The sequence below is a fragment of the Symphalangus syndactylus genome, chromosome 3 (assembly GCF_028878055.3).
Source record: "Symphalangus syndactylus isolate Jambi chromosome 3, NHGRI_mSymSyn1-v2.1_pri, whole genome shotgun sequence".
In the NCBI taxonomy this organism is placed as follows: Eukaryota; Metazoa; Chordata; class Mammalia; order Primates; family Hylobatidae; genus Symphalangus; species Symphalangus syndactylus.
This window is the reverse complement of record NC_072425.2, coordinates 125,800,217-125,818,837: the sequence shown is the minus strand read 5'-3', so window position 1 is coordinate 125,818,837 and position 18,621 is coordinate 125,800,217. Positions and strand designations below refer to the sequence as shown.

Genomic DNA, 18,621 nt, shown 5'->3' with positions numbered 1-18,621 from the left:
CAGCTGGGACTACAGGCGCCCACCACCATGCCCAGCTAATTTTTTGTATTTTTAGTAGAGACGGAGTTTCACTGTGTTAGCCAGGATGGTCTCGATCTCGTGACCTCATGATCCACCAGCCTCGGCCTCCCAAAGTGCTAGGATTACAGGTGTGAGCCACCACACCCCGCCGGGACTAATAGCTACTTTCTAATTGGTCTATCTAGTCCCATAAGAGTGAATTTGTCTCTGAAAATGCTAAGTGTAGAGCCAGAGAATAACCTACTGAGAGACATGATGATGTCCAAGAGGCTGGAGTACTAGCCACTGCCTCAGTTACTGCGTAGAGGGCTAGAGACAGCACAGCAAGTAAAACCTGTGAACATGTCAAGAGGACTCACTAAAGCTGACATCATAAGATCTTAGCATGTAATCATACAGCTTATGAGAAGCAAAGAAAAAGAAGATGTAGCCAAACTGGAAGAATACAGAAAAACTTTACTGGTGCTACTATGCAAATGCTAGCAGCAACAGCAATTACTATTGTCAAAATTCTAGTATATACAATCTTCCAAATACATTTTCTTTATCTAAAACAATTTTGGTTTTAGTTTACATACATCTTGATTCATTGCCATTGAGGCAAATAAACCACAGAAAAGGGAGAAAAATGGAAATTAAAGTATAAATAGAAATTACAGATGTAGGCTACTACTTATAATTTACTCCAAATCCTGCCTGCTAGTCCAGGAATGGCAAATAGGTTTTACCTTCCGTACTGGTTCCAATTGATTGACAGAGGCTGTGCTGAGGACTGCTTAGGCCAAATGGAAATGAACAGAGAAAAAACCTACTCTGAATGAAGGACAGGGGAAATTAAGCACCAGTAATATGTATCTGCCATCTGGGGTCTAATCCAGTTGTTCTCAACTGTGGGCAATTTTGCTTCCTCAGAGATATCTGACAATGTCTAAAGACATTTTTAGTTGTCCCAAATGCTAGTGATAGAGGCCAAGGATGATGCTAAGCAGCTTATACCCTTCCTCAAACAAAAAATTATCTGGGCCGGAATATCAATAATGCTGAGGGTGGGAAACCATGTCTATCTTATTGTTAGTGCATGGATCCAGGTCTTCAGTCAAATGACATTATCCTGAGCTACCTCTCTCAACACCAGGGTAATTCTATACAACCTAACTGAGATTCTAGAACTAGGGAGTCAGTTTAATTTACAAAGATCACATTGTTCTGTCCCTAACTTTTATTGTGATCACAGACAAGTTATTTTAGCCTTTAAAGCCTTGGTTTTTTCATCTAGAAGGAGGCTATAAGAAGATTAGACAATCTCTGTGTTCACAGGCCAAAACAAAAAACCAGCTAGGAAGCCCTTACATACGCTACAGGAATAAAATCCCTCGTCAGTGATCAAGCCCTTGTTGATATCCTCCTCTTCAACAAAAGACAATTTTTGTCAGCTTAAAACAAGTTGACCAATCCCAGTCTCCACTAATGCTGACTTGTTAGCTGTGCCTGAAATTAAAACTGTTTTAATTTTCATATAATGCTTAAATACTTTCCATCTGAACCCTTGTCTTTAAGTTAAGATGCTTTGTCATCTCTCACAGTACTCCTACCTTCTTGTTCATCACCATTACACTGTATGAACTTGGCTTCTTCCAACTCTCCATCTATATTCTGTCATCTCTTGTATCATTTAACTTATTAATATTAGGACCAATGATATAGTCTCTTATAATTACGTTTCTTTTTTAACCCTGTAAATCTCCTTCATCAATTAATCAATTCAAATGTCAAGGCATTCTCTGGGCCATGACATTAATATTAGCGGTGGGAATTGAGGCTAGAGCAGTTAAGTGTTGGTACCAAAAAAAAAAAAAATGTAGACAATTTCTAGGTACAAAACATTTACAGCCAATTAACAGGATGAAACACATGAGCTACTAGAGAACAAGTTATATTAACTAGGTGGTAGCACAGAAATGTCATCATAAGGGCAAGAAATGGCAGAAGAATTAAATGAAATGCCTGCTGTACACAGATGAAAGATGACCCAGAAACTATCTAAAATGTTAGGGAAAAAATCCATACAAATCAAATGCAGAAGGATTGCTGACATCCTGCCAAAGGTTTCAAAGGTTGACTAATTTTTAAAGGTATATTAGACAGATATGCAAAATATGGCTGCAGAACTGTAAGAACCAATTAATGTTCCCTCCAAGGAGTCAAGTTACATGGAAACACTTGGAAGATAATGACTGAAAGTCATGTATGTTACTTAAATCACATCTACCAAAATACAGACCCCATAAACCATTCTAAAAGAGGTGCATTTATATAGGAACACAAGGGGAAGCAAACCTGACCCCACTGGGGTTCATTTAGGTCTCAGACACATACACCAAGGAACTCAGAGCGTGTACATTTACTCTTAGAGGTCAATTTTTAAAGATTAGGGATACGCCCAGAACCTAAATTAGTTAATCCTTATGGCAGACACATTTGTGTATTTTTCTAAATCCTAATCAAGTTATTTTTATCTGTGGTGCCTCTTGTGGTAGTAAAACAATGATGTCCACTACCTAGAGCCTACACATACCGTATAAAGCTCTTATGTTCAACCACCTAATTGTCCAACAGCAAATGGAAGTTTCTGGCATCACCTCAGAAAACTGCATTTGGATAAGTGAATTTTCCCTATTAAAAAATAATTCATGTTTAAATATGCATAAGATTCAAATGAAGAGTAACTCTGTCTCTCTCTCTTTTTTTTTTTTTTTTTGAGACTGAGTCTCGCTGTCGCCCTGGCTGGAGTGCAGTGGCGCGATCTCGGCTCACTGCAGGCTCCGCCCCCCGGGGTTCACGCCATTCTCCTGCCTCAGCCTCCCGCGTAGCTAGGACTACAGGCGCCCGCCACCTCGCCCGGCTAATTTTTTGTATTTTTAGTAGAGACAGGGTTTCACCGTGTTAGCCAGGATGGTCTCGATCTCCTGACCTTGTGATCCGCCCGCCTCGGCCTCCCAAAGTGCTGGGATTACAGGCGTGAGCCACCGCGCCCAGCCGAGTAACTCTGTCTCTCTACAGCATTTTGTCCTGAGAAAATCTTTAAGACCTTTTTATAATGTTCTTGTTTAAAACAAATTATAGCTCTCTATGGCCTACTTCTCCAACTCCAAACTCCCTGTGCTAGCACTTCAAGGGTTCCATCAAGCTTCCTCTTCCCTTCAATCATATTAACTCTATCTGTCATTAGTACCACTCTTCTGTAAAGAAGTTCGTTGGTTTAGATTGAGAATGAAGTTTAACGTTCTCAACTTTTAAATCAATAGACTCTTAATGTAATCTAATACATAGTACTCTGAAAACAAATGGTGAACAAGTCATACTATTATTCAATTCATCACATTTCATTTGTTTCTGCCAATGGTAGCAAATAAATAATAGCAAATAGATTTTAAAGTGAAGGAATTTGTCAAGAGCTGTTTCTGTACAAGTGTTCCATTATTTTATTTATTAAAACAAAATTTTTTTTTGTAGATTCAGGGTCTCACTTTGTTGATCAGGCTGGTCTCAAACTCCTGGCTTCAAGCAATCCTCTCACATCAGCCTCCCAAAGTGTTGGGATTACAGGCATGAGCCACGGCGCCCAGCCCCACCAGTATTTTATTTGTTATTTAATTCCATATAAAAGAATGTGGAAGAATAATGTCCACTTTTTAAAATTCAAGGACAATTTTTAGCAATATCTTTAATAGAGTTCTTTGACAATGAAAAAAAATAAAACCCTAACTCTGTTTGCAGAGAACAGATCTTAGTGCATCAAATACTTAGGCATAAAGGACTCAGAGAAAGATAAGAAAAAAAAAAAGAATAGAGAAAGGAAAAACACAACTCATATATCATACTTATATCTGTTAATAGGGATTATAGATATAGAAATAATCAAAAAGGCCCTAACATTATCAGAACAATCTGCAGCAAAATGAGTAAAAAAACAGCAGCAGGATTCCCAGGAATCTAAGTAAAGGTATTAAAAAAAAAAAAAAAAAAGCAACAAACATCTCTTGGAGTAGAACTCTCAGTAATGTCTTTTGGATTCATTAGAAGACTCATGTGAGAGTACTGAGTATGTATTTCATACCCATAGTAAAAACATACCTTATTTTATTTTCCATATCTTCACTATCTGAATCTTCAGAGCTTCTGTACTTATCTGGATCTGGGAGTGTGCTTGGATCAAATCCATCATCATCATCATCATCACTCCAATCCAGAAAGGCTTCCTCTTCATCTTTGGCCTAAAAAATAATAATAAGGAAAATTGTAGTTGAAGAAGTCAGTTGATAAATAATCAGGTTTTATTTGCAGACCCAAATGGATATCCCTCTAATTGACATCCTCAGATTAGCTTTCTATTCTGGTGTAGGCCTTTATGTGACTTTCAGAACCACAACCATTTGCAAAGAGAATGAAAATCCTTATCATTTCAAAAATAAAATAAAATAAGATTGAGAAAGCAAATCACTATTCAGTCCTTTAAACACAATACAGGAGAAAATTGTCTATTTTATTATTTCCCTGTAACTCAACTCAATTATCAAAGAAATAAAAGCCAGGTGCTGTGGCACGCTGCTGTCATCCCAGCTACTCAGGAGGATGAGGCAAGGGAATTGCTTGAGCCCAGGAGTTTGAGGCAGCAGTACACAACGATCACGCCTGTGAATAGCCACTGCATACCAGCCTGGGCAACATCTCTAAAATAAAATAAAAATAAACAAAGAAATAGCATATAAAATTGTTTTAGTGCTCCTGTCCACACATGTAAGTTTAAAAACTACCAAAAATATTAGGTGAAAATATAAAAGATCAGAAGCCAGAGTACAGTAACATTTGTCTGATTTTATGACCACAAAAGTATAAGTCTTAAAAAAACTATCAGATCTACTAGCTGGGCATGGTGGCATGTGTCTGTAGTCCTAGCTACTCCAGGGGCTGAGGCGGGAAGATCTCGTGTGCCAGACGGCTGAGGCTAGAGTGAGCCATGATTGCACCACTGCATGCCAGCTTGGGTGATGGAGTGAGATCCCATCTCTTAAAAACAAAACAACAACGATAAGCAGATCTGTACAAGCTTACTTATAGTGATGGGTCTTCTAAATTCAAATGCAAGTGCAGAGTCACTAAGAACAATGGGAAAAGGGGAGGAACACCAAGAAATGGGAAAAGCAATAATGCATGGGAGGGAATGGATGGAAGTTGAGATCTATTCAGTTTCATGCAAGCAGGTAGGTAAGTGGGCTTTTTTTGTTTTTAATTTTTGGTGGTTATTTTTGTCAAAAAACTAATGCAAAATTAAACTTATTATACATTTATGTTATGAACATCACATAACAAATTTATTTCTGGTAGATTGGTTTTGTCAACTACTAGATAAACAGAAACAAGCAGTGGCACATGCATTTAACAGAAAATTGTTAAGTAGGACTAAAAAAATTTCAGGGTTTCTTTCAGTTACCATCTTTACAATTCTTCTTCATACCAAATGATACAAACTTCAATGATTCTTTGATTCTTTTGATTTCAAATGATTAATGCTCATTCCCAGAAAGTGAATAACAATTCAGAATAGCATAGTAATGACTATGCTAGCACAATGACTGTGATAGCACTATTATGCTATTCACTATTAAAGTACTCTAACATTTTTTGATAACCTCTAAACATAAGAAAATAAGAATTAGTCACCACTGCAAAATTCCCTTACTATTTTCCTGGTGAGAGTCCCTGGTAAAAAATAAAAGGTCTGGAAAGAAATTGAGTTGGGCAGGGAGGGGGGATTAGAAGCATTAAGCAGCACACTTGACAGCTTATTTTATTGTCTACTTGAAAATAATCAAAGATACTAACAAAAATTGGATGTCACCATAAACTCAAGAATTCTAATTTCCTGAGCTATAAGATATTTCTAATTTTCCAGTCTGATGCCCTTAAAGGCATGTGCTATCTGAAGGTGGAGGCAGAGCAGACTCAAAACAGTTCTGAACTTTTTGGTCTCAGGACACCTTTACACCTAAAAAGAATGGAGGATGCCAAAGAGCTTTTGTTAACATGGGGAAGATCTACTGACATTTACTGTATTAGAAATTGAGAATTTTAAAAATATATTTATTCATTTAATAAACTGTATTAACATAAAAATATATTTTATGAAAAATAGCTGTAATTTCCTAAAGAACTATTTTTTTTTTTAACATTTTTGCAAGTCTCTTTAATGTCTGGCTTAAGTGAAGACAGCTGAATTCTCAAATCTGCTCTGCATTCATTCTGTTGCAATATTGTTGTGGTTGAAAAATATAAAGACAATCTGGCCTCTCACAGATAGGTATTTGGGAAAGGGAAGAGTAATAGAACGTTTTCAGAAAACTGCAGTTATTCTTTGTTCATTCTATAACAAATGTTGATGTGTAATAGCTTCTTAAAAACTAGTTGTGATATGAAAACTGAAACTATATCAATGAACTTTCTGCATTTTGTTACATTAAAATCCATTGGTCTACCTTGCACTTTGAATGGATCTTTAGTGAATGATTTTGTAACATTATACATTGGTTACTTGAAAAATAATTGTTCACTGAATTACACAGATTATGCAGATCTCTAAATGTTGACACATTTCATTATATAATTTTTTTAAAGTCACATTTTTTATCCACCATCAATGTCTTTAAGAAAAAAAAAAAAAAAAAAAAAAAGCCTTTTTAGTATTGGGAAGCTGTTGGTGGTTACAAATTTTCCGAAGTCAAATATTGAGAAATATTTGTGAATACAAGTTTTCCAAAGTTCTTGTTTTCCTAAAAGCTCAAATTTTACCATCAGCAACAAATACTTTCAGTTGTTTTCCTTGAAGGGTAAGCAAGTATCATTTTCCTCTGGCTGATTTCACAATTTTTTGTTTATCATAACAGTTGACCATGATATGTCTAGGAATGGTTTTGTGTTTGTATTTCTTGGGACTCTGCAAGCTTCTTGGATCTGATAATGTTTTTCACTAAATTTGGGGAGTTTCCAGCCATTATTCCTTCAAATATGTTTATGTCTCTTTTTCACCTCTCCTTTCAGGACTCCAAGCACATGTATGTTGGACTACTTTACAGGTCTCATAGGTTCTGTTCCTTTTTCTTCATTTATTTTCTATTCCTCATACAGGACAATTTCTACTGGGTGTTTCAGGTTTGCTGTTCCTTTCTTCTGACAATGCCAAACTGCTTTTGAGCCCACCTGGCAATTTTTAAAATTTCAGTAACTGTACTTTTCAGCTCTAGGATTTCCTTTTTTTTTTTTTTTAATGGTTACCATTTCCCTGCTCAGAACATTTTTTCATTCACTGATACCATATTTTCCTTTAATTCTTTGAATATATTTAAAATAGCTGCTTTGAAGTCTTTGCTAAATTCAAATCTGAGCCAAGTCAGCTTCTACTGATTGCCTTTTTTGGGGTATAGATCACACACTTCTGTTTAAGTGCATGCCTAATATTTTTGTAGAAAACTGAAGATTGTAGATAACACATTACCGAAACACTAGATTCTATCACGTTTTCTGAGGATTCCTGAATTTGTATTCTAACAGGCAGGTACTTTGCCTAGATTAAAACTGCAGACTCTAATCCATAGTAAGGAGCTGCTTCTATGTGTTTTGATCCTGTGGCTTCTAGTTTCCTATGAGTCTCCCCTGAGCCTGTACAATGTGGTACTTAGCCAAGAATTCAGGCAGAGATAGGCTTACCCTCTACCCTCTCTGTGGCTGCCTCTGGCGATTCCTCTAATTTCCAGCTGCTCTGCTGGCTTTGAGATCTGTACTCTGACACTTTGAGCAGAATACATCATTCAACTGTATTAATATATAATGCCACAATTTACTATGCCCCTTTAGCATTATAAAGTGACCCTCACAAAATACCTACAATTTGATAAGAGAATAATTTGAAAGTTAAACTTAATATAAATACCTTAACTCAGTATTCCAATATAAATGTTTATTTACATTGGTATATAAAGCAAATACTAATTCAAAGTAATAAAAATTTACTTTCAAATGGATAAAATGCTATTTGGATTTGTTTTAATGTGACTCTTGTAATTGACAACATCCAGGCCTTGCTATTTCCTGATCTACAAAATGACTGCAATGTTGGTGCTATACCATATTGTCTGTGCTGCATTACAGTCAATTCATGACAATGACCAATAAAATGTGTAATACCTGTATTATGGAAAGTATAATGTGACTAATACCTTTAATTTATTAACAAACAAAACCACTATCATTTATAACACAAGTCACTAAGTTAAAAATAGTATCACCATAATGAAAACATTCTGAAGTACTATGTCTTTTTAGCAAAGCCTAGAAGTATGTACTTTCTAGCCATATATGGTAAGAAAATGGACATTCTTAGCTGCTCTGTCTCTATCTTCAATTTCATGAATCATTTAAGAGATAATTTACCAAAATGGGACCATGAAAGGAAAATAGGGATGGCAAAGTCACTAAGCCAAAGGGAAGTCAAGCTAGGGACTGTGTCAGGCAAACCTGTCTCCCATTTTGTTCCTAAATAAGATAGCTACAAAAGCTACATACCTCCCCTCGCAATTTGCCCACAAGGATATTCCTTGTGGCCAAAGGACAGACAGAACTCAAAATCATCCCTCTGCTCATGTAAGACAAATGCTTATCTGATTGCTTCCTCTGCCCTATTGTTTCACTAAGCCAGACTAAGGCTAATCAGAGACTCAAAAGAATACAACTGTTTATCTCTTAGCTACCTATGACCTGGAAGTCCCCTCCCTGCTTCAAGTTGTCCTGCCTTTCTGGACTGAACCAATGTACATCTTACAGATACTGACTGATGTCTCACGTCTCCCTAAAATGTATAAAACCAAGCTGTGCCCCAACCACCTTGGGAGCATGTCCTCAGGACCTCCTGAGGCTGTGTCATGGGTGTGTCCTTTAACCTTGGCAAAATAAACTTTCTCAATTAGTTGAGATTCGTCTCATATTTTGGGCTGACAGAACCATCCTCGTTTTTACCTCCTTTTGACTTATTTTCATGAGTCAAATATTCTCTGAGATATCTATCACCTCACAACTGTCCAAAAAGGTGGGACAACTCGAAGCAGGGAGGGGGCTTCCAGGTCATAGGTAGATAAGAGACAAACGGTTGCATTCTTTTGAGTCCCTCATTAGCCTCTTACTGAATACACAATTTACATGTGAGGTGGAGGTAGAGGAATAGTCACTTATGCCTTAGTCTGGCTTAGTGAAACAATAGGGCAGAGGAAACACTCAGATAAGCATTTGTCTCACAGGAGCAGAGGGATGACTTTGAGTTCTTGTCTGTCCTTTCTCCACAGAAATATCCTTGTGGGCAAATTGTGAGGAGGGTATGTAGCTTTTGTATCTTTGTAGCTATCTAATTTAGGAATCAAATGGAAGACAAGTTTGCCTGACACAGTTCCCAGTTATGTCAGTGTGTTAGGACACCATGGCTGGAAACTCACTGCTGTAAGTAAGGGAAAACCATTTGAGTATTTTAGCAGGAAACTAAATTAGTACCTTAGAAATGCAGCAATAGAAAGGGTGGTTGGAAGGTATAACATTTGAAGGAAGGATATCAGTTTTAAAAGTATAATAATTAATGAAGGAAGTGGCAGTGGAGATGAAGGTGGAGGATCGGTATGAGAAATATTAAGGAAGGAGAATCAACTAGACTCTATGGATTACAGGGGTATTATAATGGACAATGTTTGTACCCCTCTTCATTCATATGTCCATACCCTAATCCCAATGTGATGGTCATGAGGGTGGAGCCCTCATGAATGGAATTAGCACCCTTAAAAGAAGAACTAGAGAACTAGCTAACTCCCCTTCCACCATGAGAGGACACTGAGAAGCCATCTACAAATCAGTAAACAGGCCCTGGCGAGATACTAAATCTACTGGCACCTTGATACTGAACTTTCCAGGCTCCAGAACTCTGAGAAATGTGTGTTGTTTAAATTACTAGTCTATGGAATTTGTTACAGCAGCCCAAAGTGACTGAGACAGGTACGTAACATATTTAAGAGAATACACACAGAAGCTTAGGCGTACACATCAGGCCTCTGTTACATATAGAAACCAAGAAGACGGCAGTTTAATAAACACTGAGATGATGCCTTACAAAAACATGCTATGGTCTGAATGTTTGTGTCTCCCACAAAATTCATGTGTTGAAACTTAAACCCCAAGGTGATAGTAATAAGAGGCAAAGGTTTTTCTGAGGCCGGGACAGATGGACTGCTTGAGCTCAGAAGTTCGAGACCAGTCTGGACAACATGGTGAAACCTCATCTCTACAAAAAAATTAGCCAGGCATGGTGACACACTCCTATAGTTTGCAGGTACCTGGGAGGCTGAAGTGGGAGAATGGCCTGAGCCCAAGAGACAGAGGCTGCAGTGAGCCAAGATCACGCCACTGCACTCGGGTCCTGTCTCAGAAAAAAAAAGAAGAGGAGGCAAAGCTTTTGGGAACTGATTAGGTCCTAACAGTAGAGCCTATCTGAATGGGATTAGTGCCCTTCTAAGAGGTTTGAGGAAACTTGCTCAGCCCCTCCACCATGTGAAGAACACAGCAAGAACGTACCATCTATGAAGCAGAGAACAAGCCCTTACCAGACCCTGTATCTGCTGGCACCTTGATCTTTGACTTCCCACCTTCTAGAACTGTAAGCAGTTAACTTCTGTTGTTTATAAATTACCCCCAATCTAAGCTATTTTGTTATAACAGCACAAATGGATTAAGACAGAGATGTCTTCATTCAACAAATCTTTATTTAGCACCTATTATGTATAGCAGACACACTTTTATGTTCTGGAGATGCTGCAGTGAATAAAATCATGTCCCTGCCCTGATAACAAAATGAGCTGTTCTAGAACAGTTACCCACATAAGCATTAAAATGAAAGCCAGGTTCTGCTATTTCTGGGGAGCAGTCAATCAAGAGCAAATCAATTCCACAAGCCCTGCTAAATGTCTAACATTTGATAGAAATAGAAAGCAGTTTTCACCTTATGGATCCCCTAACATGTGGCTGACTGATTATGCATTCTGGCTGTCAACATGCTTCTTTCTCTTTATATTTCCAGGTTGAAAGTTACCACCACTACCCCCTCACTGACTAGTTCTCTTGTCTTTCTCCACCCTTCCAGCCTGCTCAAAACAAGAACCCCCTATCATCCTCATACACAGACACACACAGACACACAAACGCACGATCCTCTCTTAAAGCCCTGGGCAGAAAGAGGGGGAGTATTTTACCCACATGAAGAGATCAGTGTCACCTCTATAACTGGCAGTTCCTGAAATACAGTTTAAGAACCTCTGAGGAAATTATTTCACCTAAAATAGGAATGACTTTTCTTAAAAGCTAGTTGGAAAACTCATTTACAAGTAGGGCAGGTGAAAATATCCCAAAACAGAAATGTTACCAGACTGGTTATTTTGGTTTTGGTTTTGATAATGGCAAGAAACACAAATAAGATGTGGCATTCTCCTACAACAAACGTACAAAGTGCTTTAACATAGATTATCTTACTTGATCTTCAAAGCCTATGAAGTAGGTCAAAAAGATTTATTGTTCCCATTTTTGCAATTACAAAACTGTGATTCCGATGACTAAATTACTTAGCCAAGGTCATACAAACCTGGACATACACAAGGGGTTTTCTCCTACATCACCCTGAATCTCAAATCTCATCATTAAAGCTCTGGATGTGCTTATACAGTGTTTTTGATTTTGTTTTGTTTTTTTCCAGTATCAAGTGTATTTTATTTTTTTTTTTATTTTTTATTTATTTTTTTTTGTGGGTTCAGGAACATAGAAATTTATTTATCTTTCACATCTAGGGAAATATTCCAAGTCAGTGGTTGACTCTCTTCATTATAGTCATGTGTTGCTCAGCACTGGGGAAACATTCTGAGAAACGCCTCCTTAGGTGATTTCTTTTTTTTTTATTTTTTTTTTTTTATTTTTATTTTTATTTTTTTTTTATTTTTATTATACTTTAGGGTTTTAGGGTACATGTGCACAATGTGCAGGTTTGTTACATATGTATCCATGTGCCATGTTGATTTCCTGCACCCATTAACTCGTCATTTAGCATTAGGTGTATCTCCTAATGCTGTCCCTCCCCCCTCCCCCCACCCCACAACAGTCCCCGGAGCGTGATGTTCCCCTTCCTGTGTCCATGAGTTCTCATTGTTCAATTCCGACCTATGAGTGACAACATGCGGTGTTTGGTTTTTTGTCCTTGCGATAGTTTACTGAGAATGATGTTTTCCAGTTTCATCCATGTCCCTACAAAGGACACGAACTCATCATTTTTTATGGCTGCATAGTATTCCATGGTGTATATGTGCCACATTTTCTTAATCCAGTCTATCGTTGTTGGACATTTGGGTTGGTTCCAAGTCTTTGCTATTGTGAATAGTGCCGCAATAAACATACGTGTGCATGTGTCTTTATAGCAGCATGATTTATAGTCCTTTGGGTATATACCCAGTAATGGGATGGCTGGGTCAAATGGTATTTCTAGTTCTAGATCCCTGAGGAATCGCCACACTGACTTCCACAATGGTTGAACTAGTTTACAGTCCCACCAACAGTGTAAAAGTGTTCCTATTTCTCCACATCCTCTCCAGCACCTGTTGTTTCCTGATTTTTTAATGATGGCCATTCTAACTGGTGTGAGATGGTATCTCACTGTGGTTTTGATTTGCATTTCTCTGATGGCCAGTGATGAGGAGCATTTCTTCATGTGTTTTTTGGCTGCATAAATATCTTCTTTTGAGAAGTGTCTGTTCATGTCCTCTGCCCACTTTTTGATGGGGTTGTTTGTTTTTTCTTGTAAATTTGTTTGAGTTCATTGTAGATTCTGGATATTAGCCCTTTGTCAGATGAGTAGGTTGCAAAAATTTTCTCCCATTGTGTAGGTTGCCTGTTCACTCTGATGATAGTTTCTCAAGGGTATACGAGTAGCTGCGCTCCCCTGCTAGAACCTCCAAACAAGCTCTCAAGTGTATTTTATAAGCTTCGTAAAACATGCAGGTGTTTCCTATGATACCTTACATGTGGGTAATCTCCATTTTCCTTATCCTTGGCTCCCAAGCCTTTTTTTTTTTTTTTTGCCTAGAATATTGCACCAGCTGCCTAATGGGTCTTCCTGCAAGTATTCTTTCCCCAATTCTGATCACTCCAATTCTGTGTTGTAATTAGAATTTTGAAATAGATTTCAAATCTGACATGTGATAACGTAAGACACCTGTTTACAACACATGTTCTTTCGGGTCCTGGCACTAGTCAAGCCTCTTTCCACCTCAAGTCTTCGTGCATGCTACTTCTCTCCTGAAACACCCTCTGCTGCTTCTTGCCTGTTGTGGTGCCTTCTGACATCAAATGCATGGCGTCTCTTCACATCGATCCAACAGGTACCAACAAGTGCCCAACAATGCAACTCAATTCTGACAGTAACCATGCAGAGTGTCTTAACACAGATCCCATAGGTCAAGGGCTCAGTCCCACAAGACTGCACACACTTCGGACACCAGTGGCCAGTAGACTACAAAGTCAGGGGTTCCCACAGGCCCCTCTCAGGTTCCATAATTCTCTACAACTTTTCATAGAACTCAGGAAAGGGTTTTACTTAATGACTGCCCATTTATTATGGAGGCCTAAACTCAGAAACAGCCAGAGGAAGAGGCACAGGACAAGGGAAGGGGTGGGAGTGAGGCACAGGACAAGGGAAGGGGTGGGAGTGGGGCACAGAACTTACATGCCCTTCCTGGGTGGGCCACCATCCCAGCATATGAATGTGTCTGCCCATGCAGAAGCTCTCCGAACTCGCTGTTCAAGGGCTTTTATAATTCAATCTCCAGCCACCCTTCCCTTCCAGGGAGGTGGGGGGAATAGGGCTAAAAGCTCCACCCTCTAATCAACTGTTTGGTCTTTCTGGTAACCAACCTCTACCCTGAAACTATCTAGAGATACCACCCTCAGCCACCTCATTAGTATAAATGCCAAGTGCTGAAAGGGGACTTCTTAAGAATAACCAGAGACACTCCTGTCACTCAGGAAATCCCAGGGGTTTAAGGGTGTTCTGTGCCAGGAACCAGGGACAAAGACCAAACACGTTTCTTTATACTATACCTGATAACGCAAGTCATCAAGTATTTCTAAGCATCGCTTCTTCAGTAAAACTTCTAAAAAGCATCTCTTTTTTTTTTGTTTTTTTTTTTTTTGAGACTGAGTCTCGCTGTCACCCAGGCTGGAGTGCAGTGGCGCGATCTCGGCTCACTGCAGGCTCCGCCCTCTGGGGTTCACGCCATTCTCCTGCCTCAGCCTCCCGAGTAGCTGGGACTACAGGCGCCCGCCACCACACCCGGCTAATTTTTTGTATTTTTAGTAGAGACGGGGTTTCAGTGTGTTAGCCAGGATGGTCTCGATCTCCTGACCTCGTGATCCACCCGCCTTGGCCTCCCAAAGTGCAGGGATTACAGGCGTGAGCCACCGCGCCCAGCCAAAAGCATCTGTTTCATACGACGACTGTGCAGGTGAAATGAAACTACACAGGTAAAGCACTTAGAGTACCTGGCATACAGTAACACTCTAAAATGTGCTACATAATAACACACTTTTCATTTCCATTCCCCCAGAACTCAGCAAAGTACATGGTAATGTCTGTTGTCTGACACCAAATATAAAGGGGACACAAGAGTAAAAACAGGTCTCGGGAGCCAAGATGGCCGAATAGGAACAGCTCCGGTCTCCAGCTCCCAGCCCAAGTGACACGGAAGACGGGTGATTTCTGCATTTCTGCTTGAGGTACTGGTTTCATCTCACTAGGGAGTGCCTAACAGTGGGTGCAGGACAGTTGGTGTGGCGTACTGTGCGCCAGCCAAAGCAGGGCAAGGCATTGCCTCACTTGGGAAGCGCAAGGGGTCAGGGAGTTCCCTTTCCTAGTCAAAGAAAGGGGTAACAGACAGCACCTGGAATATCCCATCAGTCCCACCCTAATACTGCGCTTTTCCAACGGGCCTGGAAAACGGCACACTAGGAGATTGTGTCCCGCACCTGGCTCGGAGGGTCCTATACCCACAGAGTCTCACTGATTGCTAGCACAGCAGTCTGAGATCAAACTGCAAGGCGGCAGCGAGGCAGGGGGAGGGGCGCCTGCCATTGCCCAGGCTTACTTAGGTAAACAAAGCAGCCAGGAAGCTCGAACTGGGTGGAGCCCACCACAGCTCAAGGAGGCCTGCCTGCCTCTGTAGGCTCCACCTCTGGGGGCAGGGCACAGAAAAACAAAAACTCAGCAGGAACCTCCACAGACTTAAATGTCCCTGTCTGACTGACAGCTTTGAAGAGAGTAGTGGTTCTCCCAGCACGCAGCTGGAGATCTGAGAACGGACAGACTGCCTCCTAAAGTGGGTCCCTCACCCCTGAGCAGCCTAACTGGGAGGCACCCCCCCAGTAGGGACAGACTGACACCTCATTCGGCCGGGTAATCCTCTGAGACAAAACTTCCAAAGTAACTATCAGACAGCTGAATTTGTGGTCTCACGAAAATCCGCTGTTCTGCAGCCACCACTGCTGACACCCAGCCAAACAGGGTCTGGAGTGGACCTCTAGTAAACTCCAACAGACCTGCAGCTGAGGGTCCTGTCTGGTAGAAGGAAAACTAACACACAGAAAGGACATCCACACCAAAAACCCATCTGTACATCACCATCATCAAAGACCAAAAGTAGATAAAACCACAAAGATAGGGAAAAAACAAAGCAGAAAAACTGGAAACTCTAAAAAGCAGAGCACCTCTCCTCCTCCAAAGGAGCGCAGTTCCTCACCAGGAACAGAACAAAGCTGGATGGAGGATGACTTTGACAAGTTGAGAGAAGAAGGCTTCAGACGATCAAACTACTCTGAGCTACGGGAGGAAATTCAAAACAATAGCAAAGAAGTTAAAAACTTTGAAAAAAAAATTAGAAGAATGGATAACTAGAATAACCAATGGAGAGAAGGGCTTAAAGGAGCTGATGGAGCTGAAAGCCAAGTTTCGAGAACTACACGAAGATTGCAGAAGCCTCAGTAGCAGATGCGATCAACTGGAAGAAAGGGTATCGCTGATGGAAGATGAAATGAATGAAATGAAGCAAGAAGGGAAGTTTAGAGAAAAAAGAATAAAAAGAAATGAACAAAGCCTCCAAGAAATTGGGGACTTTGTGAAAAGACCAAACCTATGTCTGATTGGTGTACCTGAAAATGACAGGGAGAATGGAACCAAGTTGGAAAACACTCTGCAAGATATTATCCAGGAGAACTTCCCCAATCTAGCAAGGCAGGCCAACATTCAGATTCAGGAAATACAGAGAACGCCACAAAGATACTCCTCGAGAAGAGCAACCCCAAGACACATAATTGTCAGATTCACCAAAGTTGAAATGAAGGAAAAAATGTTAAGGGCAGCCAGAGAGAAAGGTCGGGTTACCCACAAAGGGAAGCCCATCAGACTAACAGCTGATCTCTCAGCAGAAACTCTACAAGCCAGAAGAGAGTGGGGGCTGATATTCAACATTCTTAAAGAAAAGAATTTTCAACCCAGAATTTCCTATCCAGCCAAACTAAGCTTCATAAGTGAAGGAGAAATAAAATACTTTACAGACAAGCAAACGCTGAGTGATTTTGTCACCACCAGGCCTGCCCTAAAAGAGCTCCTGAAGGAAGCACTAAACATGGAAAGGAACAACCGGTACCAGCCACTGCAAAAACATGCCAAACTGTAAAGACCATTGAGGCTAGGAAGAAACTATAGCAACTAACAAGCAAAATCACCAACTAACATCATAATGACAGGATCAGATTCACACATAACAATATTCACGTTAAATGTAAATGGGCTAAATGCTCCAATTAAAAGACAGAGACTGGCAAACTGGATAAGGAGTCAGGACCCATCAGTGTGCTGTATTCAGGAAACCCATCTCATGTGCAGAGACACACATAGACTCAAAATAAAGGGATGGAGGAAGATCTATCAAGCAAATGGAAAACAAAAAAAGTCAGGGGTTGCAATCCTAGTCTCGGTTAAAATAGACTTTAAACCAACACAGATCAAAAGAGACAAGGCCATTACATAACGGTAAAGGGATCAATTCAACAAGAGGAGCTAACTATCCTAAATATATATGCACCCAACACAGGAGCACCCAGATTCATAAAGCAAGTCCTCAGTGACCTACAAAGGGACTTAAACTCCCACACAATAATAATGGGAGATTTTAACACCCCACTGTCAACATTAGACAGATCAACGAGACAGAAAGTTAACAAGGATATCCAGGAATTGAACTCAGCTCTACACAAAGTGGACCTGACAGACATCTACAGAACTCTCCACCCCAAATCAACAGAATATACATTTTTTCAGCACCACACCACACCTATTCCAAAATTGACCACATAGTTGGAAGTAAAGCTCTCCTCAGCAAACGTAAAAGAACAGAAATTAGAACAAACTGTCTCTCAGACCACAGTGCAATCAAACTAGAACTCAGGATTAAGAAACTCACTGAAAACCGCTCAACTACATGGAAACTGAACAACCTGCTCCTGAATGACTATTGGGTACATAATGAAATGAAGGCAGAAATAAAGATGTTCTTTGAAACCAATGAGAACAAAGACACAACATACCAGAATCTCTGGGACAAGTTCAAAGCAGTGTGTAGAGGGAAATTTACAGCACTAAATGCCCACAAGAGAAAGCAGGAAAGATCCAAAATTGACACCCTAACATCACAATTAAAAGAACTAGAAAAGCAAGAGCAAACACATTCAAAAGCTAGCAGAAGGCTAGAAATAACTAAAATCAGAGCAGAACTGAAGGAAATAGAGACACAAAAAACCCTTCAAAAAATTAATATACCCAGGAGCTGGTTTTTTGAAAAGATCAACAAAATTGATAGACCGCTAGCAAGACTAATAAAGAAGAAAAGAGAGAAGAATCAAATAGATGCAATAAAAAATGAAAAAGGGGATATCACTACTGATCCCACAGAAATACAATCTACCATCAGAGAATACTACAAACACCTCTATGCAAATAAACTAGAAAATCTAGAAGAAATGGATAAATTCCTCGACAAATACACCCTCCCAAGACTAAACCAGGAAGAAGTTGAATCTCTGAATAGACCAATAACAGGTTCTGAAATTGTGGCAATAATCAATAGCTTACCAACCAAAACGAGTCCAGGACCTGATGGATTCACAGCTGAATTCTACCAGAGGTACAAGGAGGAACTGGTACCATTCCTTCTGAAACTATTCCAATCGATAGAAAAAGAGGGAATCCTCCCTAACACATTTTATGAAGCCAGCATCGTCCTGATACCAAAGCCTGGCAGAGACATAACCAAAAAAGAGAATTTCAGACCAATATCCTGGATGAACATTGATGCAAAAATCCTCAATAAAATACTGGCAAACCGAATCCAGCAGCACATCAAAAAGCTTATCCACCATGATCAAGTG

At 39.8% G+C, this 18,621-nt stretch overlaps 1 protein-coding gene across 1 annotated transcript in view; it reads right to left on the bottom strand.

The window, feature by feature from the left end:
• Positions 1 to 18,621, bottom strand: part of DDX10 (DEAD-box helicase 10) — a 298,002-nt gene that overhangs the window by 18,855 nt on the left and 260,526 nt on the right. The window contains exon 17 of the mRNA XM_055273017.2: positions 4,156 to 4,295. Coding sequence (XP_055128992.1) covers positions 4,156 to 4,295 — 140 coding nt within the window. The remainder of the gene's footprint in view (positions 1 to 4,155; positions 4,296 to 18,621) is intronic.